The sequence below is a fragment of the Erpetoichthys calabaricus genome, chromosome 10, assembly GCF_900747795.2.
Source record: "Erpetoichthys calabaricus chromosome 10, fErpCal1.3, whole genome shotgun sequence".
In the NCBI taxonomy this organism is placed as follows: Eukaryota; Metazoa; Chordata; class Cladistia; order Polypteriformes; family Polypteridae; genus Erpetoichthys; species Erpetoichthys calabaricus.
Window position 1 is genome coordinate 16,607,108 of NC_041403.2, and position 25,415 is coordinate 16,632,522.

At 45.4% G+C, this 25,415-nt stretch overlaps 1 protein-coding gene across 2 annotated transcripts in view; it reads left to right on the forward strand.

Annotated features, from left to right (window-relative positions):
- The window catches only part of ror1 (receptor tyrosine kinase-like orphan receptor 1), a 336,235-nt gene that overhangs the window by 185,387 nt on the left and 125,433 nt on the right, over nt 1–25,415 (forward strand). For both annotated transcript variants that reach the window (XM_051932708.1, XM_028810949.2), the window contains exon 3: nt 17,687–17,974. In XM_051932708.1, coding sequence (XP_051788668.1) covers nt 17,687–17,974 — 288 coding nt within the window. The remainder of the gene's footprint in view (nt 1–17,686; nt 17,975–25,415) is intronic.

Consider the following 25,415-nt stretch of genomic DNA (forward strand, 5'->3'; position numbering starts at 1 on the left):
GACCGGGCGCCCTTTCAATAACAAAAACGGTGCCCCCTTGTGCATATTCTGCGTCTACCACTTGGTGTATGCAGCATGTGCACTTTTACTTTCATAAATGGTGCCCATTCAGTATCATTAGAGTTTAATGACCTTGGGGGTGGTAGGTCCACCTTGATGTCCGGAATGCACATCCTCTAGGGTGCTGCCTATGTCACCCCTAGACAAAACCCTTTACCCCGTCTCTAATGATTTAGGCCCTCCATCTCAGTGCCTTCTACATTGAGCTTTCCTAGTCCTTTGCACAGAACACCATGAGCCTGTGCCAGCCTACTTTCCACCTTTTGCCCTTCCATTTCATGTAAAACAAGCAGCTGCGAGATGCCAAGATCAGCAGCCCACCTTGTGCTGTTTAGAAAGAATCCCAACCAGCCCTGAAACTGAGGAAGAAAGGCCGCATTGTGCACAGATGGAGCTGAACTCTGGAGCGGAGATGCTGCGCTTAACTCTGGCCACATCTTTCCATGCATTCTTCACAGATAGCAGGATGAATGCCATATTTATGTTGGTTGTGGCTGCCGCTCACAAATAAACAGAAGGATTGCATGGGGGAGGTGTGTGTGTGTGTGTGTGTGTGCGCACGTGTGTGTGCGCGCGTGTGTGCGTGTGTGTGTGCGCTCCCGCTCGAAGTTGAGCAGATAAGAGCCTTCTTCTCTGTCATTGGAATTAGCGTTCTCCCTGGCCTGCCTGGTGCCTCACACATTGCACCCTGAGGCGCTCCGAGGGGAATTACTCTTGTGAATCTTATTTTTCTTTATTTAATTTTGTAGAATGCCTTGCGCCCTGTGATTGGCTGGGATTGGCTCCAGCAGACCCCCGTGACCCTGTAGTTAGGATATAACGGGTTGGATAATGGATGGATGGATGGATGGAGTTTTGTTTATTTGTCATGCATTATCATTAATTATTGTTTGTGATTTGTAATATTTGCTTAATGTAATCATTATAGTATCGGAGAGCTTTCTCTGCCATTCAGACTAGCATTTTGCTCTGGCCATATTGTATGCAGGATGCCATGTCCTCTGATCTGCTAGGGTGCTCCATATTCAAAAACTGTCGTAGGCCCCACCAAACCAGCACACCAGAAGGGTCTACCAAAACAATCAGTTGTGTCTGAAACCCTTGAAGGAGGCTTTCGGCCTCCACAAGTCCAACAAAAAAACAGTAAAAGGTTTGAACTCCAAAACGTCAGAAAGCAGGAGGACTGAAAAGGAACCAGGAGAAGAACCGTGAGTCGGTAACAAACCTTACATCCATTAGATCTTTCACCGATCCTTAAACAAAACTCAAAATTATAGGCTAGCAGCAAATCAAGAAAGTCTTTATACCAGTAATTCGGAAACAAAACACTTGCTAAGCTCACATTTTATTCAATCTGGGGTACCTCAGAATGGCCAAGGCTGACCTTTTAAGCTCACATCGCAGTTTACTCTCCAAACTCCTTAGTGATGTGGTGGCGTCCACACCACAAGATGGTGTCGGAAAAATTGAAAAACAGATTTGAAAAACTAAGAACAACAATGAAATCCTCATTCCCAAAAACTATATGAGCCAAAAGTTTATTTGCAAAAGTCTTGTTAAATAACGAGAAAAATATTAAAACAGAGGGTTATCATAACATGGGGGGAGAGGAACTGTGAAACCTCTGGCTTACAAAATAAAAGAAAGTACCGTTAAGTTTATAAGCTTTATTTTCAACAATTCAAAAACAGGAACAAAAATAAAATTTTGTCAAAAAGGAAATGCCTAGAATGGAGGAAAAAGTTAGTTCACAATCCCAGAGTCTTACACTTCAAATAAACCCAACGTCCAAAATAACAGAAAATCGTTCACCTATAATCCACAGTCCAAATATAAAGCTAAATAAGAGAAGATTTAATTACAATATCAAAGGAACAGCAGTGCAGCAGGAGAAGGCTTTATAAAGTCCTGAGGGGCATCACATGACTGCAACATCTGAGGCCCCGCCCCCTTAGGCTCAACATGACGGGATGCAGGGGGGGGGGACATGGGGGGCTTGGCACCTCACAGGTGGCGCAGTGGTAGTGCTGCTGCTTTGCAGTAAGGTGACTGTGGAAGATTGTGGGTTCGCTTCCTGGTTCCTCCCTGTGTGGATAGCACTTTGAGTACTGAGAAAAGCGCTATATAAATGTAATGAAGTATTATTATTATTATCATGACGTAAAGAACAAACAAATACATTAGATAGATAGATAGATAGATAGATAGATACTTTATTAATCCCAATGGGAAATTCACATTATCAGCAAAACAATATTCAATGATAAATACAACTTAGATAAAATTATAAAATTCTATCTATCTATCCATCCATCCATTTTCCAACCCGCTGAATCCGAACACAGGGTCACGGGGGTCTGCTGGAGCCAATCCCAGCCAACACAGGGCAGGAACCAATCCCGGGCAGGGTGCCAACCCACCGCAGGACACACACAAACACACCCACACACCAAGGCCAATTTAGAATTGCCATTCCACCTAACCAGCATGTCTTTGGACTGTGGGAAGAAACCGGGGGCGCCCAGAGGAAACCCACGCAGACACGGGGAGAACATGCAAACTCCACGCAGGGAGGACCTAGGAAGCGAACCCTGGTCCCCAGATCTCCCAACTGCGAGGCAGCAGCGCTACCCACTGCGCCACCGTGTCACCCTGTCTATCTATCTATCTATCTATCTATCTATCTATCTATCTATCTATCTATCTATCTATCTATCTATCTATCTATCTATCTATCTATCTATCTATCTATTGTGGCAGATGGCCGGGAACCCTTACCTGGCCAGGACACCTTCATAATGGAAAGACTGGTGGGGGAGAACTTGCACAGGGCATTACCTCCTCTGGATTGCTAGGTGGCAGCCCCCCTGGGTTGCTACAGCAAAATAGATTCCCACAGAGAGAATAAGGAGTTTGCTTGCTCAGTCCTGTTGTGCTCTAGGGGTGCTGCAGGGACTGCCCACCTCACCCGGAATTGTTTCTGGATCACACTTATGGAACACCTCGAGTACTCCTGTGTGTTACATAAAAGAAATCCCCTGCCTCAACTCAGAGAGCCAGAGTCTGGTTGAATGAGGACAAGGCTTGCTGGGAGGAGCGGAGAGACAGTGAGAGAGAGGAAGAGAAGAAGAAGAGGCAAAGAGTTGCTTGTACTTTCTGTATGAATACAAATCCTCTTGTTTTATTGAGACTTATGTCCCGAAACTGTCTGTGTTGGGTTTGGGAAGCTGCAGCTCCCCCTGGTGGTCACACTCTATCTATCTATCTATCTATCTATCTATCTATCTATCTATCTATCTATCTATCTACAGCAAGAAATAATAAATTACAAAAACTCAGTGATGACAAAGAAGAGACAGATGTGCAGGGATAACACCGTGCTGGTTGCTACCATGTTGTTATGGAGTTTCCAGGGTTTCACCTCGGTTCTGTTGTCTTTTCCTTTTATTTACCCATTGTGACAAAGGCGCTATACGAGCGCTCAACCTGACACAGACAGACACAGGAGGCACACTTATAAAACAAATAAATGTTTTTATTACTTTTTCTTCACTTGTGGGCAACTCCTTCTCTGTTCCCACAGGCACAGCACAGTCCCATAAATACGGCACAAACACAACAATACTTTTCTCTTCTTTGTCTCCCTCCTCCCGACTCTGGCTCCCAGAGTGGTGGCTGCTGGCTCCTTTTATAGCCCACCAGGAAGTGCTCCAGGTGTTTGATGACCCATTTCAGGCTGCACTTCCAGGTTTGGAGGAAGAACCGCCCACATGGGCTCAGGAACCACTGCAGTGCCCCCTGGTGGTGGCCATGGACCCAAACAGGCATGAGTTCCGGGCAAAGTACTGTCCTGATCAGGCTTGCTCCCCCGGTCCATTGAATAAAGAGGCGTCCCGGCCGGACAAGAACCCCAGCCATCTGTGACACCATTTTAATATTTTTTTGTGATTTTAGATTTACAAAATATTGCTGTCTTTCCCCTTTGCATATTTTATTGTCAGTCATTTTCTAACCCTCTTATTCCTGAACATGGTCATGTGGGTGGGGGGCTGGAGTCTTTCTCAGCCAGCTTAGGGCACAAGGCAGGAATGAACCCTGGACAGGGTGCCAGTCCATCCCAGCGATACTGTATTTTATTGTCCTTTTGTGTATTTATTTTTATGTAGTAGTTTAGTATTTCAACTACGTTTTTTCGCTCACTTATTTTCCATGTGTGGACCATCCACATCCTTTATAAGGGGCAGAAAAGTTGAGGTCCCTTGCTGAGACATTGACGTATGCTCGAGTTTGTTTTTCTCACTTTTAGTTTTGGATTTGAATTTTGCTCTTTGGAGGGTTTTTAGTGCCCATTTCTTCTTATGAACTCTGCTGCTCTGCTTTGATTCTGACTGCTGGTTTATAAACTCGATTTCTGCCTTTCTCTCAATCCTTTTCCCCTCCTTTAACTGCCACCTTATCGTGGTGGAGGGGTTTGGGTGTCCCAATGATCCTAGGAGTTCTGTTGTCCGGGGCTTTATGCCCCTGGTAGGGCCACCCAAGGCAAACTGGTCCTAGGTGAGGGATGAGACAAAGAGCGGTTAAACAAACCTCCTATGATGGAAAACAATTTTGGACGGCGTTTTCCCTTGCCCGGACGCGGGTCACCGGGGCCCCACTCTGGAGCCAGGCCTGGAGGTGGGGCTCGATGGCGAGCGCCTGGTGGCTGGGCCTGCACCCATGGGGCTCGGCCGGGCACAGCCCGAAGAGGCAACGTGGGTCCCCCTTCCCATGGGCTCACCACCTATGGGAGGGGCCAAGGAGGTCGGGTGCAGTGTGAGTTGGGTGGTGACCTTGGTGGTCCGATCCTCGGCTACAGAAGCTGGCTCTTGGGACGTGGAATGTCACCTCTCTGAAGGGGAAGGAGCCTGAGCTTGTGTGCGAAGTTGAGAGGTTCCAGCTAGATACAGTCGGACTCACCTCGACGCACAGCTTGCACTCTGGAACCAATCTCCTTGGGAGGGGCTGGACTCTGTACCACTCTGGAGTTGCCCCCGGTGAGAGGCGCCGAGCGGGTGTGGGTATACTTATTGCCCCCCAACTTGGAGCCTGTACATTGGGGTTTACCCCGGTGGACGAGAGGGTAGCCTCCCTTCGCCTTCGGGTGGGGGGGACGGGTCCTAACTGTTGTTTGTGCGTATGCACCGAACAGCAGTTCGGAGTACCCACCCTTTTTGGAGTCCCTGGAGGGGGTGCTAGAGGGCATACCTTCTGGGTACTCCCTCGTTCTGCTGGGAGACTTCAATGCTCACGTGGGCAATGACAGTGAGACCTGGAAGGGCGTGATTGGGAGGAATGGCCCCCCCGATCTGAACCCGAGCGGTGTTTTGTTATTGGACTTCTGTGCTTGTCACGGATTGTCCATAACGAACACCATGTTCAAGCATAGGGGTGTTCATATGTGCACTTGGCACCAGGACACCCTAGGCCTCAGTTCGATGATTGACTTTGTGGTCGTGTCGTCGAACTTGTGGCCACATGTCTTGGACACTCGGGTGAAGAGAGGGGCGGAGCTGTCAACTGATCACCACCTGGTGGTGAGTTGGCTCCGATGGTGGGGGAGGATGCCGGTCAGGCGTGGTAGGCCCAAACGTGTTGTGAGGGTCTGCTGGGAACGTCTGGCAGAGCCCCCTGTCAGAAGTGGCTTCAACTCCCACCTCCGGCAGAACTTCGACCACATCCCGAGGGAGGTGGGGGACATTGAGTCCAAATGGGCCATGTTCCGTGCCTGTATTGTTAAGGCAGCTGACCGGAGCTGTGGCCGTAAGGTGGTCGGTGCCTGTCGTGGCGGCAATCCCCAAACCCGTTGGTGGACACCGGCGGTGAAGGATGCCGTCAAGCTGAAGAAGGAGTCCTACCGGTCCCTTTTGTCCTGTGGGACCCTGGAGGCAGCTGATAGGTACCAGCAGGCCAAGCGGAATGCGGCTTTGGTGGTTGCTGAGGCAAAAACTCGGGCGTGGGAGGAGTTCGGGGAGGCCATGGAGAACGACTTTTGGACGGCTTCGAGGAGATTCTGGTCCACCATCCGGCGTCTCAAGAAGGGGAAGCAGTGCAGTGTCAACACTGTATATGGTGGGGATGGTGCGCTGCTGACCTCGACTCGGGACGTTGTGGGTCGGTGGGGGGAGTACTTCGAAGACCTCCTCAATCCCATTAACATGCCTTCCAATGAGGAAGCAGAGCCTGGGGACTCAGAAGTGGGCTCCCCCATCTCTGGGACTGAGGTCACCGAGGTGGTCAAAAAACTCCTTGGTGGCAGGGCCCCGGGGGTGGATGAGATACGCCCGGAGTTCCTCAAGGCTCTGGATGTTGTAGGACTGTCTTGGTTGACACATCTCTGCAACATCGCATGGACATCAGGGACAGTGCCTCTGGATTGGCAGACTGGGGTGGTGGTCCCCCTCTTTAAGAAGGGGGATCGGAGGGTGTGTTCCAACTACAGAGGGATCACACTCCTCAGCCTCCCTGGAAAAGTCTATTCAGGGGTCCTGGAGAGGAGGGTCCGTCGGATAGTCGAGCCTCGGATTCAGGAGGAACAGTGTGGTTTTCGTCCTGGTCGTGGAACAGTGGACCAGCTCTATACCCTTAGCAGAGTCCTGGAGGGTGCATGGGAGTTTGCCCAACCAGTCTACATGTGTTTTGTGGACTTGGAAAAGGCATTCGACCGTGTCCCTCGGGGAATCCTGTGGGGGGTACTCCGAGAGTATGGGGTACCGACCCCCTTGATAAGGGCTGTTCGGTCCCTGTACGATCGGTGCCAGAGCTTGGTCCGCATTGCCGGCGGCAGTAAGTTGAACCCATTTCCAGTGAGAGTTGGACTCCGCCAGGGCTGCCCTTTGTCACCGATTCTGTTCATGACTCTTATGGACAGAATTTCTAGGCGTAGCCAGGGCGTTGAGGGGGTCCGGTTTGGTGGGCTCAGGATTGGGTCACTGCTTTTTGCAGATGATGTTGTCCTGTTTGCTTCATCAGGCCGTGATCTTCAGCTCTCTCTGGATCGGTTCGCAGCCGAGTATGAAGCGGCTGGGATGAGAATCAGCACCTCCAAATCTGAGACCATGGTCCTCAGCTGTAAAAGGGTGGAGTGCCCTCTCAGGGTTGGTAGCGAGATCCTGCCCCAAGTGGAGGAGTTCAAGTATCTCGGGGTCTTGTTCACGAGTGAGGGAAGAATGGAGCGTGAGATCGACAGGCGGATCGGTGCGGCATCTGCAGTAATGCTGGCTCTGCATCGGTCTGTCGTGGTGAAAAAGGAGCTGAGCCGCAAGGCGAAGCTCTCAATTTACCAGTCGATCTATGTTCCTACCCTCACCTATGGTCATGAGCTATGGGTAGTGACCGAAAGAACGAGATCGCGAATACAAGCGGCTGAAATGAGTTTCCTCCGCAGGGTGTCTGGGCTTTCCCTTAAAGATAGGGTGAGAAGCTCAGTCATCCGGGAGGGGCTCAGAGTAGAGCCGCTGCTCCTCCGCATCGAGAGGAGTCAGATGAGGTGGCTCGGGCATCTGATCAGGATGCCTCCTGGACGCCTCCCTGGTGAGGTGTTCCGGGCACGTCTAACCGGGAGGAGACCCCGGGGAAGACCCAGGACACGTTGGAGGGACTATGTCTCTCGACTGGCCTGGGAACGCCTTGGGATTCTCCCGGAAGAGCTAGAAGAAGTGGCCGGGGAGAGGGAAGTCTGGGCATCTCTGCTCAAACTGCTGCCCCCGTGACCCGACCTCGGATAAGCGGGAGACAATGGATGGATGGATGGATGTCAATCCTTTTCGATTTCTTTTGTTCTAGTTGTGCCTTTCAGTGGCGCAGTGGTAGCGCTGCTGCCTCTCAGTTAGGAGACCCAGGTTCGCTTCCCAGATCCTCCCTGCGTGGAGTGTGCATGTTCTCCCCGTGTCTGCGTGGGTTTCCTCCGGGCGCTCCGGTTTCCTCCCACAGTCCAAAGACATGCAGGTTAGGTGGATTGGCGATTCTGAATTGGCCCTAGTGTGTGCTTGGTGTGTGGGTGTGTTTGTGTGTGTCCTGCGGTGGGTTGGCACCCTGCCCAGGATTGGTTCCTGCCTTGTGCCCAGTGTTGGCTGGGATTGGCTCCAGCAGACCCCGTGACCCTGTGTTTGGATTCAGCGGGTTGGAAAATAGATGGATAGTTGTGCCTTTGAAAAATTTGAAGTCCACCTTTAAATGTATGATGTGTTTTTGTTGTTTGGGCCAGGGGTTTTCCTGATTCTCCCTCTCCCTAAAGCCTATAGAATCCCATCCTGGCTCCTTTCGTTTTTACAGGCCTCAGGGCCTGTTTGTCCATTTTGCGGCCAGGCTGATTTTGTGTCTCGAGGCCTCATGGGAGCACTGAGGTCAAAATTTTGGATAAAAACCTGTTTTGTCAGCCAGGCAGAGTGTAACATACTGTATGTGTCTGGCATCAAAGGGACACATGGCAATTTAATTATAAATAAGCCCCTCCCCCCCTTCTCTTCTATTCAGATCCTCTCAAAATAATATTAATATTTCGTCGCGTCCTAACAACTACAAAGCAGACCAGTTTTGTCTCATTTCCGTTCTTTAACATTAAGACACATCATAAAACATGAAGACTGCTCGGTCACCGCTCCCATGTCCACAGCTCTGTACCTAACAAACAGGGAGTCCAGGATGAGACAGGAGAGGGTATGAATTGAATTCTGTTTGCCATCCCATAATATTCGGTTAGGAGTGACAGAAGAATTTGTCCAGTATGAAGAATGTGCGGGCGGCACGGTGGCGCAGTGGGTAGCGCTGCTGCCTCTCAGTTAGGAGACCCAGGTTCACTTCCCGGGTCCTCCCTGCGTGGACTTTGCATGTTCTCCCCGTGTCTGCGTGGGTTTCTTCCGGGCGCTCCGGTTTCCTCCCGCAGTCCAAAGACATGCAGGTTAGGTGGATTGGCGATTCTAACTTGGCCCTAGTGTGTGCTTGGTGTGTGGGTGTGTTTGTGTATGTCCTGCGGTGGGTTGGCACCCTGCCCGGGATTGGTTCCTGCCTTGTGCCCTGTGTTGGCTGGGATTGGCTCCAGCAGACCCCCGTGACCCTGTGTTCGGATTCAGCGGGTTGGAAAATGGATGGATGGATGAAGAATGTGCACAAGCTTTCCAGACACCTTTGACACGGGACAGAGTGTGGAGTTGTTTTGTGTTTTTCATTGTCACCAGTGACAGTGTGGCTTTTGTCATATTTAGGCCTGTGTTTCTTCCATGGCTTACATTTGCATTTCCTTTTTTGTCACTTGTGTTATTCCTTTCTACGTATCGTGGCAGATGGCTGGGACGCCTATATAGTGGAAGGACCGGGGCAGAAAGCATATGCAGGGCATTACCTCACCTTGAGTATTAGATGGCAGCCCCCCTTGGGTTGCAGCGGTGCCTCGGACTCCCACAGGGCTCCATGGGAGTTGGAGTCTGGAGCACCCACCAGGGGGTGCTGCAGGTACTGCTGAGCCATTGGTCGCAGCACTTGCAGCCAGGAGAAAGTCATGGGACACCCGGAGCACATCTGAGTGTGCTCTATAAAAGGGGCCAGCTGTGCCACTACTCCATGAGCCAGAGTTGGGTGATGGAGGACGAAGCTTGCCAGGAGGAGTGGAGGTGGACTAAGAGAGAGAAAGGAAGAGAAAGAAATAAAAAAGAAAGAAGAGAAGTGTGTGTTGTGTTGTGTTTGGTGCTTTGGAACTGTGCTGTGCAGGAGGAAAACAGGGAAGGTGTTTCCCACGGGAAGAAATAAAAAACGTGTGTGCTGACTGTGTGTCCTGCGTCTGCTGGTGCCGGGTTTGGATGGCAGGAGCGCCCCCTGCAGGCCACAGTATGTTATTCTGTTCTCTTAGGTTCCTTGTATTTTGTGAGTGGTTTCCCAGGAGCCCTCACTGATAAAGGCAGGTAGGGAATTGCAATCCCTTGCAGTTCATTGACATGTGCTGTGGTGAGGCCGGTTTTGTCTTTCCCGTGAGTATTCTCCTCTTTATATCTTCTGGATTTACTGGCTTTGCTAACTTTTTGCTAAAGTTTATTGGATTACGTTTGGATTAAATTTTTAAGGACTTGTTCACCTCACTTATTGCCTTTCATGCAAATGCTTTTTGCCCCCTCCCTTTCACTCTATTGAGCTTTTTACTTGTATTTTGTTTTCCTTTTCTGATTAAATATCCTCTTTTCTAAAGATTTTTCTGGGACCCGTTCTTTCCCAAGCCGTAGTTTTCACAGTTATCCCTCTTGTGAAGCATATTTTGAGAGATTTGAGACTCTGTTTCATGTTTTGAATTTCAAAAGCCTGTTCTTCATTTTTGGGCCGAAAGCCTCCCAGTTTCCTGGAGTCAGGCTTGCCTGGGTGAGGCCTCTTTTGGGACTGGCCAGTAAGGTCTCTGCCCTGTTTTTTTATGGGGCTTTTTGAAGGCTGTTTTGTGGTGCCTGAATCAGTACAGTTTTTATACAGCAAAGTGAGAGTTTGAGCAGAGTAAACTGCATGTGTGAGTCTCAGAGTCCATACAGACAGTTAGCATGCACTGCAGATCAAAGCGCTCTTATAGAAACATCAAAGTCGGCAGATACGAGGCAGACGCTTCATGACATGCAGGCTTAACGTCTTGACCTCTAAAGATGCTGCACACATGATGTTTATATGAAGCAGACCAGACCGATCTGCACGCTGCATGTGTGTGCCACACAGAAAGACCATCAAAGTACTTGTAGAGAAGCCGTGAAATCCAAATGCTAGGCAAGGAGTACGTCCACTTAATGCACATCATGTGTGTGTCGCCCCTGCCTTTAGTGTCTTTTCTTTTTCTGTATTCTTTCTGTAGTCTGTGAAACAATATTTTATAAGCTCTGGTTGTGTTGTTTTTATCTGTATTTTATTAGTTCTTAGGTAGGTCTGTTTTAGTATTGATTTATTTTATATTCTTATGTTTATTATAGACTTAAGTCGTACTCACTGGGCTACTCACCCAAAACAGATTAAAATCTAAGTAATCAACGTGGGCCTTAGCGTTAACATTCACAGTGCACCACCTATTGGAGTGTCTTTTGTAAAGCATGTACACCAGTAATAAAATGCATTGTATTTGTCATTCCAACAGATGGCGCTTGACAAACATTTGCAATAATAAAATGCATTACTGCAAATGTCTCTGATGTGCCATCTGTCGGAATGACCAATGCAATGTATATTTCGCCGTTATATGATGTGCCACCTGTTGGAATGAAGTTGGAATTCATTTCATTTTTATAGAAAAAAACTTACATTTCCATTAACATTTGCGTCTGCAGATGCTGCACAGCCAGCCTGCACGCAGAGTCGACATGAGACTCCTTGTAACACAACAGATTTTAGCAGAGCAGACAGGGAGATCTCGTAGCGCAAACTGCAGCTCAGACAACAATCACGTAGACCAGAACAGAGTTTTGGAAGAGAAATCTGCTAGCAGACACTTTGTAGAACACTGAGAACGAGCGGATCCTGCAGGTAAGTGGCCATTTAACAGCAGCTGCTGCAGATACCTTAAGACAAAGCAGAGTAGAGAGCTCATACAGTGTAGACAGCTGCCAGAATAGATAGATAGATAGATAGATAGATAGATAGATAGATAGATAGATAGATAGATAGATAGATAGATAGATAGATAGATAGATAGATAGATAGATAGATAGAGCGAAAGGCACTATATAATAGATAGATAGATAGATAGATAGATAGATAGATAGATAGATAGATAGATAGATAGATAGATAGAGCGAGCGAAAGGCACTATATAATAGATAGATAGGAAAGGTACTATATAATAGATAGATAGATAGATAGATAGATAGATAGATAGATAGATAGATAGATAGATAGATAGATAGATAGATAGATAGATTTTATAAAAACAACAATTACCCTCCTCAAAACACAGAAAAGTATTACAAAGAAGAAAGAAACCCTCCTGCCTTGGCTTAAGCTAGGAGTGCAGTCCCAGTAAGGCACTATAAAGGCGTATTCCTGTAAGTATAAAGAAGCCCCACTCTTCTGCTGAATAAATGTGTTATCTAAAAGTCCTCAATGCTTGGTGTTGTGGAGAGGATGAGCAGCATTGCTCAGTAATATCTGCCTCCACTAGAGGGCGCATTACACAGCCAGGACAGCCTGGGACTCAAGGGGCTCAGCCAAGTAGGCTCAGAAAATGGAAGGACAGATGAGAGGATATTTGTCTTTACCTTCAATCAACATCTGCATGTGTAAGGCACATCAAAATGGATAGATAGATAGGAAGGCACTATATTACAAAGAGATACATAGCTAGAGCAGTGTAATATAAAGAGAGAAAGGCACTGTATACTAGATACATAGGAAGTGCACTATACTAATCATATTATAATAAATTTATACACGGAAAGCCCATAGATAGATAGATAGATATGTAAGACACTATATCACAGATAGATTGATGTGAAAGGCTGTATATAATAGATAGATGTGAAACGCAGTATATGATAGATAGATAGGAAAGGCACTGTATAATGAAAAGAATGAAATGCACTATGTAATTAATAGAAAGAGAAGGCACAGTAGAATATCGAAGGCACTATATAATAGATAGATAAATAGATAGATATGAAAAGCACTATATAATAGGGGCGGCACGGTGGCGCAGTGGGTAGCGCTGCTGCCTCGCAGTTGGGAGATCTGGGGACCTGGGTTCGCTTCCCGGGTCCTCCCTGCGTGGAGTTTGCATGTTCTCCCCGTGTCTGCGTGGGTTTCCTCCGGGCACTCCGGTTTCCTCCCACAGTCCAAAGACATGCAGGTTAGGTGGATTGGCGATTCTAAATTGGCCCTAGTGTTTGCTTGGTGTGTGGGTGTGTTTGTGTGTGTCCTGCGGTGGGTTGGCACCCTGCCCAGGATTGGTTCCTGCCTTGTGCCCTGTGTTGGCTGGGATTGGCTCCAGCAGACCCCCGTGACCCTGTGTTCGGATTCAGCGGGTTGGAAAATGGATGGATGGACTATATAATAGGTAGACAGATAGATAGAATATGGAAGACACTACATGATAGATTGATAGATAGAGGAGGCACTATATGATTGACAGATGGATAGATAAGATATGAAAGGCACTATATGATCGATAGATCAGACTTTATGCAGCCCCATATGCAGACTGTAAGAGTGCCTGCCGATTTTGCACAGACATGTAACAGGCAGTGTAGGGATGAATGAGAGCAAAGCAAATGGAAACCGTGACCTAACCCAGCATGCGTAGCAAAGCCAAGCGAGGGCTCCTCAGAGAGGTAAGTGTGCTGCCATCTTTCTAACCCAATGCCCAAAGTCCTCAGCCTTTTCAGGGATGTCATGTCTTCAGCCGTCTGTTTCATTTCTGAACGTGAGCATTGTCTGGACAGCTGTGTGTGTGTGTGTGTGAGCACATTGTTCTGCTCGTGTACAGCCGCGTCGTGTTTGCCTTGGCGTCTGCTCAAAAAGCCAGGAATAGTTCTGGAGAGACTTGGCAGGTTGAGAGCTCCGAGTTTTCCGTGCTTTTATGTGACATAAGTGTTTGTGAAAGCCCTTTGGCTGAGCCCCGGCGATGCTGAAAAGACTAATAATTGGTTACCAGAGGGGCCGCCACAAATATCTTGTAAAGGATTCTGCAGCAGCCGCTACCGCCGCCAAGCCAGTTGTGCACAGAGCGAGTAAGAAAGACGCCAGCCATGAGAACCAAGAGGAGGGGAAAAATACACACACACAAAAAAAAAACAAAACTGGGAAACAGTTAGGAGCGTAAATTAAAATGTCCCTCTGGCAATGAAAGATAATTTCCTCTGACTTAAGAACACAGCTTGTCTCTCTGGTTTTTTCATTTTGTGTCTGAGTGTGGAGGTCAGAAATTCTCTCACCGGCCGGTGATGTCACTCATGGGCCTGCACCCCAGATTAAAAAAAAAAAAAAAAAAGATTAGGCACAGTCACAGGACTCTCGGGATGAAATCCAACACTGAACAAATCAAATACATCAGCAGGATGGTGGTGGCTACACCTGGGATAAAGCTGGGCGACTCCATAGACACAGCGGAAGTCACAGAGAGGCATGAAATGGGTGAGCAGCCCCCTCATCAGAGTCTATAAACCATTAAGCCATGCAGTCACGTCTCGTTTTATATAGCACCTTGCACAGTAGCACTGGCACACACATGATACCACCTCTAAAATCTGTGCAGTGCCATCAAGACCATGGCACTCAAGCCTAACAAGAGGACAATCACGACTAGAACACAAACACCTTTTGTTAAATTCCCTTGTTTAACATTCTGCAGTTCTGATGGCTTCATTTTTCTGTAGGTACGTGGCCCACTTATAGGCAGCGCCACCCCCCAGGGGCCAAGGCCTTTGCCGCAGCAACGTACCACTTTCTACGGGTTTTGATGTTTTTATTCAATTAGTACATGTAAACCCACCAACTCCCCCGTCATGTGCCCCTCTTCTGTTTTGCTCTCCGTCCATCCCAGAGGACAGGTGTGCTAAGAAAATGAGCTCTGATGAACACACCAGCTGAAATCTTTCCCTGGATAAACACTGAGCCGAGCTCATGGGAGGGATGGGATGGGACGGGACGTGTGGAAGCCTCCGCAGAGCCTGGCAGGCTGCCAGCCCAAAATGAACGGCCTTTGCCCTCTGGTAAATCTCGCAGTGCTGCACCACCACAGTGTGATGATCTGGCAGCTTTCTGAACCTCCCTAGTCCATGCTGAGGTTCTCACAGCGTCAGGCATGCGTATAACACCCTTGATGGTGCAGATGTTAATTGAAGGTAAAGACAAATATCATCTCATCTGTCCTTCCATTTTCTGAGCCTACTTGGCTGAGCCCCTCGAGTCCCAGGCTGTCCTGGCTGTGTAATGCGCCCTCTAGTGGAGGAAGATTTTACTGAGCAATGCTGCTCATCCTCTCCACAACACCAAGCATTGAGGACTTTTAGATAACACATTTAGTCAGCAGAAGAGTGGGGCTTCTTTATACTCACAGGCCTTTATAGTGCCTTACTGGGCCTGCACTCCTAGCTTAAGCCAAGGCAGGAGGGTTTCTTTCTTCTTTGTAATACTTTTCTGTGTTTTGAGGAGGGTAATTGTTGTTTTTATAAAATCTATCTATCTATCTATCTATCTATCTATCTATCTATCTATCTATCTATCTATCTATCTATCTATCTATTATATAGTGCTTTTCCTCTATCTATCTATCTATCTATCTATCTATCTATCTATCTATCTATCTATCTATCTATCTATCTATCTATCTATCTATTATATAGTGCCTTTCCTCTATCTATCTATCTATCTATCTATCTATCTATCTATCTATCTATCTATCTATCTATTATATAGTGCTTTTCTCTCTATCTATCTATCTATCTATCTATCTATCTATCTATCTATCTATCTATCTATCTATCTATCTATCTATCTATTATATAGTGCCTTTCCTCTATCTATCTATCTATCTATCTATCTATCTATCTATCTATCTATTATATAGTGCCTTTCCTCTATCTATCTATCTATCTATCTATCTATCTATCTATCTATCTATCTATCTATCTATCTATCTATCTATTATATAGTGCCTTTCCTGTCTATCTATCTATCTATCTATCTATCTATCTATCTATCTATCTATCTATTATATAGTGCCTTTCCTGTCTATCTATCTATCTATCTATCTATCTATCTATCTATCTATCTATCTATCTATCTATCTATCTATTATATAGTGCCTTTCCTATCTATCTATCTATCTATCTATCTATCTATCTATCTATCTATCTATCTATCTATCTATCTATCTATCTATGATAAAGTGCCTTTTACATCTATCATTTATATAGTACCTGTGTATGTATCTATCTACAGTATGTCTTATATAGTGCCTTTCACATTTATCTATCAATGTATCTACCAAGTTAGAGATGCAGTAGACATTACTACTATCTATAAAAAACTTACAGAGGGGGAGGAAGGTATGTATGTGTCTGGGAACAAAATTTTAATTCCCTTTAATTTACCTCTATGCCCTTGTTTTTGTGGAGTTTTCATGGTCACCCCTTACGTGCCTGGATTTTACTTCCAAGTCCTATGATTTTTCTCCCAGATCTTCAGAGATGTGGATGTTAGATAAAGAAGAGATTCCACATTGGCCCTTGTGTGTGTGTATGAGCATGAAAGTAGTTCTCTTGTGAAAAGCGGACAGACATGCAGACAGACGTTGGATTTTATATATATGGAGAGATTATATGTAAATAATTATATATAATCAATTATATAAGAATAATTAGATATATGATTAATTATGTATAAATTAAGAAACAATGATATTATGTATATATACACACAAACATATACTATATATCAAGTTAATGTACAAATTATTAAACTACAGATTTGTGATGTGATTAGAGGGGGGACACCGACACCAATCTGTAAATGAATCAAAAGAATTGATTCACTTAAATGGATAGTTTAAGAAATCGAATCAGTAAAGTGAAGTGAAGTGCTAATCACTACACTGTGCCACTCACCATAAATCATTTCTGAGGTCTTAGGTGACACAATCCCTGTATGGTGACACACATTTTTTGTTCATTTTTGGTTTTAACTGCACCTGTGACCCCCCGAGGAAGAGTCTCAATACATTTTGGGGGAAGAGGGATTTCCCTAAAACTAAAAAATTAGAACCTCGTCTTAGAAATTCTAAGGAAAAAGCTTCTGTTTTGAAATTTGAGGTGGCTTCTGGGAAATCTGGTTTCACATTACAATGTGGGCCTTCTGCTTTGAAAACACGGGCCTCAAGTGCCTTTTGTGTGGGAAGTGGTCAGTTTGTGAGTCCTGAGGGCAGGTTGAAAGAATGACCACTAATGGCTTCTAGCAGAGACCACTGCTGGGTAATTTAGGACCTTTTTTATTTAGTTGTTTGCTTCAGTAGGAGGTCACCACTGGCTAATCTGTGGAGATGCCCTCAGGAGGTGAACCGCTCCATGGAAAGGCAGCCATTTGCTTGGGAGGGACGGATTTAGTTAGAGGTGATTTAGTGACAGCTTCTGGGAGAGGCCACCACTCTGTAATTTGGGGACAGCATCATTGTAAAGACCACTACTGCATAATTTGGGGCCTAAATTAAAGACCAGCATTTATTGGGGACAGGTTCAGCTAGAGGTTTTGAATGGTTCATTTTAGAAGAAGCTACCAGGACCACCTTTTGGTAATTTGGGCACAGTTTCAATGGGTAATCCGTAGATTTAACTTATAGAAAAGCCCCCATTAGGTAATTTGAGGACAGGTTCATTCAAAGACCCCACTGGGTGATTCTGGGGTTCCTGACATTTTACATCAAATTCTAGCAGCGAGTGAATTTTGGGGTCTCTGTACATTGCAAAGGCAAAGTCCAGATTTGTCCCATTTATGAAATGTGTGCTGTGCTTCTGGGAAGGAGGCTTTTTGACAAATTGTTTTCTTCCATTCCCAGGATTTCTGGGTGTTATTGAACCCTTTACAATGGCTGCTGCGCAGTGTCTGATGTATATTATAAAAGCAATACATTTGTGTTTCATTTCCGCAGATCATTTCTTGATGCTGGATGAGCCAATGAACAACATAACCACCTCACTCGGGCAGACGGCAGAGATGCACTGTAAAGTGTCAGGCAGCCCAACACCTGTAATTCGATGGCTGAAGAACGACGCTCCGGTGGTCCAGGAGCCCAGGAGGATATCCATTCGGGCCACGAGCTACGGATCCCGGCTGAGGATACGCAACTTGGACACCACAGACACGGGTTACTTCCAGTGTGTGGCTACCAGCGGCAAGAAGATGGTGTCCACCACCGGGGTGCTGTTTGTCAAATTCGGTAGGAAAAACATAACTTTCTTATGATCAGACTATCCATCCATCCATTATCCAACCCGCTATATCCTAACTACAGGGTCATGGGGGTCTGCTGGAGCCAATCCCAGCCAACACAGGGCGCAAGACAGGAAACAAACAATGGGCAGGGCGCCAGCCCAGCACAGGGCACACACACCCATTCACCAAGCACACACTAGGGACAATTTAGGATCACCAATGCACCTAACCTGCATGTCTTTGGACTGTGGGAGGAAACCCACGCAGACACAGGGAGAACATGCAAACTGCATGCAGGGAGGACCCGGGAAGCGAACCCAGGTCTCCTTACTGCGAGGCAGCAAGTTACCCACTGCGCCACCGTGCCACCCATGATCAGTCTAAGTAAAGAGAAAACATTGAGGGCGTATCATCATCCATTGCAAAGAAGTGTCAGGGTGTTCCCCAACATTCAGGCATTGCTCAGATGCCAACAGCAGGCGTCAGGAAAACAGGAACAGGATAAGATAGGGGGGGAAAGAAACGTTGACACCACACTGCACAGTTAAACAAAAGTTGAGGGCTCAGCATGAATAACGTTCTGTGTCTAATTATCTACTGCCACTGATAACACGGGACAATGAAGTATCTTACCAATTTTGGCCTGGCGATTACAAATGTCATGAAGTGGAGTTGTAACAAAGGGAAAATGGGTGTAAGACCTCCACAAATAAACCGAGCAGCAGGTCACAAAATTAGCTAACCTGCCAAAACGAAGGGCACCTTCACTTAGCTGGGCCACAAATACCACCTACAGGCTTCAGCCAGCACAGGCCCCAAAAATGGGGAAATGGCAAAACAACACAAAATGTCCACAGTTGTATCAAAAAGCCCCACAAGGGATGATAACGGTCAACCCCTGGTTTGTAAAGGAAAGGGCAACATTTATAAATGGAAGATTTATTGACAAGAAAAATACAGAGATATGCTCAAAAGAGTAAAAATAGACAACAGCAGTTGCCTAAAAGGCAGTACTACAGCAGACAAGTCCCAAAACACAGTCCAGAAGAATAATCAAAGAACAGACCGAGTACTATGGCCCCTGGGCATCCTTCATAAACAGTAGGGTGTATCCCAATATGCCAACTAAATTGCCCACCACGACCTAGTCATTCTGGCCCCCTAATCATCTCCTGTCTCTAACTGGCTAATTACCTCTCACCCCTTCAGCACCTAACAGCTAATGAGTGGTGAGTGTAACTGGTGGGAAAATGGCTCCCGTCACATCATCCAGGTGGGTTCTACACATCAGTGGGGGTTATAGTGGCTCCCAACTCACTATGCAAAGTACTTTTAGTAGTGAGGAAGTGCTATATAGATGTAAAGAAGTCAGTCAGTCATTCTCCAACCCGCTATATCCTAACTCAGGGTCACGGGGGTGTGCTGGAGTCAATCCCAGCCAGCACAGGGCGCAAGGCAGGAACGAACACCGGGCAGAGCGCCAGCCAACCGCAGGGCACACACCCACACACACACCAAGCACACACTAGGGACAATTTAGGATCGTCAATGCACCTAACCTGCATGTCTTTGGACTGTGCTGGCAGGGATTAGCTCCAGAAGACCCCCGTGACCCTGTGTTAGGATATAGCGGGTTGGAAAATGACTGACTGACTGACATATAAAGTATTATTATTATTATTGTTGTTGTTGTTGTTGTTGCTGCTATTATTATTATCATCAAAGAAATGTAAAATCCAAACAGAAAATAATCTTTACAATTTCACCAGACGAATGAATGATCTCCAGCTCCTGAGCCTTCTCAGCTGACTAAAATAGCCAGTGGGAGGCTTCAGGAGTGATGATGTCACAAAGTGCAAGAAACAGAGGCTTATTTAAAAAGACAGTACATAATTAACCAATAATAAACAAAATGAACAGAAATAACATAAAGTATGAAAAATAATGCTACCAAGACAACAATAACATTAAAATGTTAATAAAATAAACACATTATATCACCTTGTTCTATTATTATTATCATTGTTATTAGTAGTAGTAGTAGTAGTAGTAGTACTGAGTGGCACAATGGGTAGTGCTGCTTCTGCCTCATTGATTCAATATCCTGGGATTGATTCCCATGCCCAGTCATTTTCTATGAGGAGTTTGCATGTTCTTCCTGGGTCTGTGTGAGTTTTCCTCACGTGTCACATCCCCAAAGATCTGCAGTTTTGGATAATTGGTGATCCAGGCTAAACTCTGTGCGTGTGTGTGTGTGTGCGTGTGTGTGTGTGTGTGTGGACCCTGTATTGAATTGGCACCCCATCCAATGTGCAAAATGATTCTTTTTAGTAATTTGATTCATTTCATTCGTTCACCAAAATAATTCTAATCATTGACTCACTGATTCTTTCACTTCAAAAACAACAACAAGCTATTTTCTAGTTTAAAATCCAGAATCTATATATATAATTCACTAAGCCGCCGACAAGTAGCCACCAATAGAAAGCATGCTGGAAGGGGCGTGGATTCACTAAACCGCCGACAAGTAAGATACCAATGGCACACGCAGGAAGGAGCCACGCCCACCAACTCTTAGACCATTGGATACGACGTAAACTTGCAGAGCCACGCCCACCAACTCGGACACGACGCCTTGGAAAACATACCGTCATTTCTGTTTGTCTGTGCCACAGTCCACATGTAGCTCTGAGCCACGTTGACTTTTCATTAGTCAACCTCAGTGGAACCTTGGTCCTTTAAAACTGAGGTTAAAACACAATGAAGGAAGCAGTCTTTAAAAACCAATAAGCCCTGTGCCTCTTTTTCATTAGCGTCTCACCTGCTTCACCGATGCAGGCCCTGCAACAGTCGAGACGCTCTCTCAGCAGCTGACCTTCTCTGTGCCAGACTCCACTACTGTCAGTCGCCTGATTAAAAATGGCCTTTTGAAGGGGAGCTGTGGACCCGCTATACCACAGGATGACCTGTGACATTGCCTTCACATTGTTTTCCTTTTATTTCTGATCCTGTCGAGCAGATCAGACACCCAGGCAAACAACACTGAATAATCAATAGCTGCAACCACTTTGCCCACTCCAACTCCTCATCTGAGTCGGTTTCGTCTGTGTTCAGCAGTGTTTCCCAAACTCAGTCCTGGTGAACCCCTGTGGATGCAGGGTTTTGTTCCAACCAGATTCCTAATCATTAATGCCGGTGAAACTCATCAGGGATAAGTCGGTTTTTCAAATGCAGCCGTGTAGTAGATTAGTCTAGCAGGATGTAATAATCCGAGATGAATGCGCACCTCCGCACTGAGTGAAAAGCCAATATATATTGAGTCTAGAAAACATGATCAGCAAGTCTTTGATAGGCTGCAACAAAATGATGAAAGTACGGGCGCATTTTTTTCTCACAAGCTGGGTGGGTTGGTGTTAGTTAGTTAATTAGTTACTCGAAGGATTTCAAGATTTAATATACACAAGTGGTAACACTGCAAAAGCAGCCCAAACCAGAAAAGACGGCTGGCAAAAAGTGGCCGACAAATTAAACGCGTGTGCATTGTACTTACTAAAAGCAGCGTTACGGATTTTGCAAATGTTCATTTTTTCCCTCTGCTTAAAAAACATTAAAAAAGCGGCGTGATTATGCGCCGTATACTACGCCGCAGGTTGGTATGCAGCGTGTAAAACAGTTTGTCGCAGATAATTTGCCTTTTACTTTAACATGAAGACAATTTCCTGTTAGATTTGCCTTTGCGATGACAATTGATAAAGCACAGGGCCAAACTTTCAAAAAGATGTGCATGTATCTGCCAAAACCAGTTTTCAGTCACGGACAGTTGTATGTTGCTCTCTCCAGAGTTCCATCTTTTCATTCACTTACTGGAATGCCTGCAGGAATACGTGCAGCGAGCGAGTGACACACACACACATACAGGCGCGCGCGAGAGAGAGCGAGCGCTGGACGCATAAGAATAAGAATACTTCATTACATTGATATAGCGGTGTTTTCAGTATTCAAAGCGCTATCCACACAGGGAGAAACCGGGAAGCGAACCCAAAATCTTCCACAGTCTCCTTACTGCAAAACAGCAGCACTACCATTGCGCTACAAGGCAGTTAAAGAATGCACCGGGCTCGATTTTGTTTTCACTTCTGTTTACAGCGATCGGGTCGTAGCGTGCATTGTTGCAATGTTACTTTTCTTGATGGCTTATTACATTACGGATGTTTCACATGTTAATTTTTTTCCCTGTGCTTAAAAGACATTAAAAAAGTGTTTCTCAACTGTGACTCCGGAACAACTCAGTACGCAAGCTATATTAAGCGTCAACAACGAAGACTCGCTACACCTTAATCTACAAGTACTGACACTTATCCCTACCGACGAAGTAACTTTCACCAGCGTGGCCTCCATCGTCACAGACGATCCCGCTTTCAGTCACGGACAATTGTATGTTGCTCTCTCCAGAGGTCCATCTTTTCATTCACTCACGGTCAATACATAATTATGCAGCATATGCTACGCCACGGGTTGGTTAGTGTATCATAACTGTGTAACAACAACTTTAACCACCAAACAATACAAAAATATAAAAATCAAGCAACAAAATAAATAATTCTCACATAATAATAATGAAATAAAAAGACAATTTTTATAGCCTAGATATTAAAGAAGCAGAACATGTGAGTGCTTACATCTTTTATGACTCAATAAAATTGATTTCAGTTTTAGATTAATCTCCTGCAATTTCCTTCTTTTGTATCCCGTATTTCCTGATACAATCTCCCATACACGTATCATCAGTGAACTGAACTGCGATTCAATGTACTGCAAGTTTCTTGTCTGCAGTTAGTGAACGAACTTGCAATGGTTCTCCAGACCAGTAGGGGGAATACTGGTTCATTCAATCAGTCCGTGTACTAAGACAGTCAAAGTCACTCTGCCCCATTTAGTTGAAACAGTTTACAGCCATTTAAGTGAAATTAAGATGGCAGCTCCAGACTGTCATGGAATGCAATATAAAACGTAGCACACAATGCACATGCCTTAAAGATTCATTCTTTAATGACATTGTACAAGTCAGTTCGTTCAGAGACCAAGACAAGTATAAAAGAAGTAGTTTGTTCATTCATTGCATGTCACTACCGTCCAGGGCCGGTTCTTGCCTTTATGCAATGCTGTTGGCATGAACTCCCATTGGCAGTTTGAGAACGCCATGTTGTTACAATACAATGCAATACAATTTATTTTTTGTATAGCCCAAAATCACACAAGAAGTGCCGCAATGGGCTTTAACAGGCCCTACCTCTTGACAGCCCCCCAGCCTTGACTCTCTAAGAAGAGAAGGTAAAAACTCCCAAAAAAACTTGGGAAAGGCAGTTCAAAGAGAGACCCCTGTCCAAGTAAGTTGGGCGTGCAGTGGGTTTCAAAAAGAAGGGGGTCAATACAATACAATACACAGAACAGAACAAATCCTCAATACAGTACAAAAATAAAAATATTACAAGTACGGAGCAGAATTTAACAGTAGATGATATCACATAATATGATTTGGATTTGTCCAGAGTCCTGGAGACCTTGGCCATCAAGCTGCCTCCCCCATTTGGCCATTCCACAGTTGAGTCGGCACTGGGACAGCCATTCCGATGAAAGGACCCCTCTACCCCACGGTTCCTGCAAGCCTCCATCAGGGATGACTTTTCTTTAGGCAGGCAAAACAACTTGGCAGGTGGGTTGTGGCACCAAGTGCCACATTTGAGTACTGAGAAGAGAAACAGAATAGGTGAGGGTTAGTAACAAATGATAACTATCATGTTATTTATGTTTTAGTGCTAATGACTAACAACAGAGATGCAGTCTGTACAGTTAATCAGCAGCTCTAGCCAGGGTGTGCTAAACTGAAGTAGTGAGTCTTCAGCTGGGATTTAAAAGCTGAGACTGAAGGGGCATCTCTTATAGTAGCAGGCAGACCATTCCACAGTTTAGGGGCCTTGTAACTAAAAGCTCAACCTCCCACTGTTATTTTATTAATTCTTGGTATCCTAAGCAGACTGTCATCTTGAGATCTTAATGTGCGCTCTGATTTGTAAGTCATGATAAGTTCAGACAAGTAAGCCGGACCTCTGCCATTTAATGCTTTAAATGTTTTGTTCTATCAGGAAAAGGCTTTTGGGGACTTCTCTCCTTAATACATAAACCTTCTTTGTATAATGTAGACATACCTTATAATGTGAACGCACAGCATATGCCTAATTCTTTATTACTTTGACCTTTAACAGCTCTTAGGTAGACATCCCACACTTTATTCTGTGTTGTGCTACTGTGTCACTCTAATGGATTGTCCAACATACTTGATGACCTAACACATGGCGGTAGGATAAAGAGAATTAGGCAATTAACTCAAAATGGTATTGTAATGTTGTGAAGTTGTATCTGTGGAGTTTGGGGTGCTGCAAACATCCCCAACAAGTCACACCCTACATTGACTAATTGGAATGATTATTGATTTGGGGTTCGGAGCTCAGAGAAGATATTCAGAGACGTCCTGTAGTGACACCCGCATGAAGTGCCATCAGATGTGGAACACTGGAAAACAAAAATTTTGCTTCCTAAACACTTTTGGTTGTGGATTTGGGGGCTGATGATCACAAAAGTGGCCTTTAAATTTTCATGTCATGTACCTTTTTATTGCAATCACCTATTTTTGTGATTATCTGTATAGTAGAATGACAAATACTGGGAATGCTAAAGAGTCTTGTTCCATTAAAAGAAAAATGATTGCTTCTGGGTCCATTTATTGCAATGTTACAACAGATCCGACTTTTTGCAATATTCCTTAAGTGAAAAAGAGCAGTTCTAGTAATCTGGTGAATGTGTGATTGAAAGTCCATGATCACACCTACACTTTTAATGCTATGGGGTCAGGTTTATTTCTAACACCCTCATTATTTCCATTTTCACAAATGACTAAGATTTCTGTTTTTCCTTAGCTTAGCTTGAGACAGTTAATACTCATCCATTCAGAAATACAAGACAGATGTTGGGTCAGAGAGCCCAGAGCATCAGGATTATCAGGAGTGATAGATAAATAAAGCTGCTGAACTGTTGTAGTCCATCTTGTGTTTTGAGGTAATCTGGCCTAATGGGAGCATGTAGATTGAAAATACCAGCGGGCTCTGAAGAGATCTTTGTGTACAATATCATGGATCCCTGAACTATAATCACCACAGCTAACAAAGAATGATAAAATCATTAAAATGAGCTTGTTAGGCAGCTTGTAACCTAAATGCATGCTTAATTGATTTTGTAACAGACGGCCAGCAGCTCAACCCAGCCGGGACACCCCTAAGATAGAAGGGTGGGGGAAGGCAGCTCCCACAAGATGCTAGATGGTAGCTTCTCTGGACTGCAGTGGGCCCAGGATTCCCGCAGGGCATTATTAGATGTGTAATTTAATACCA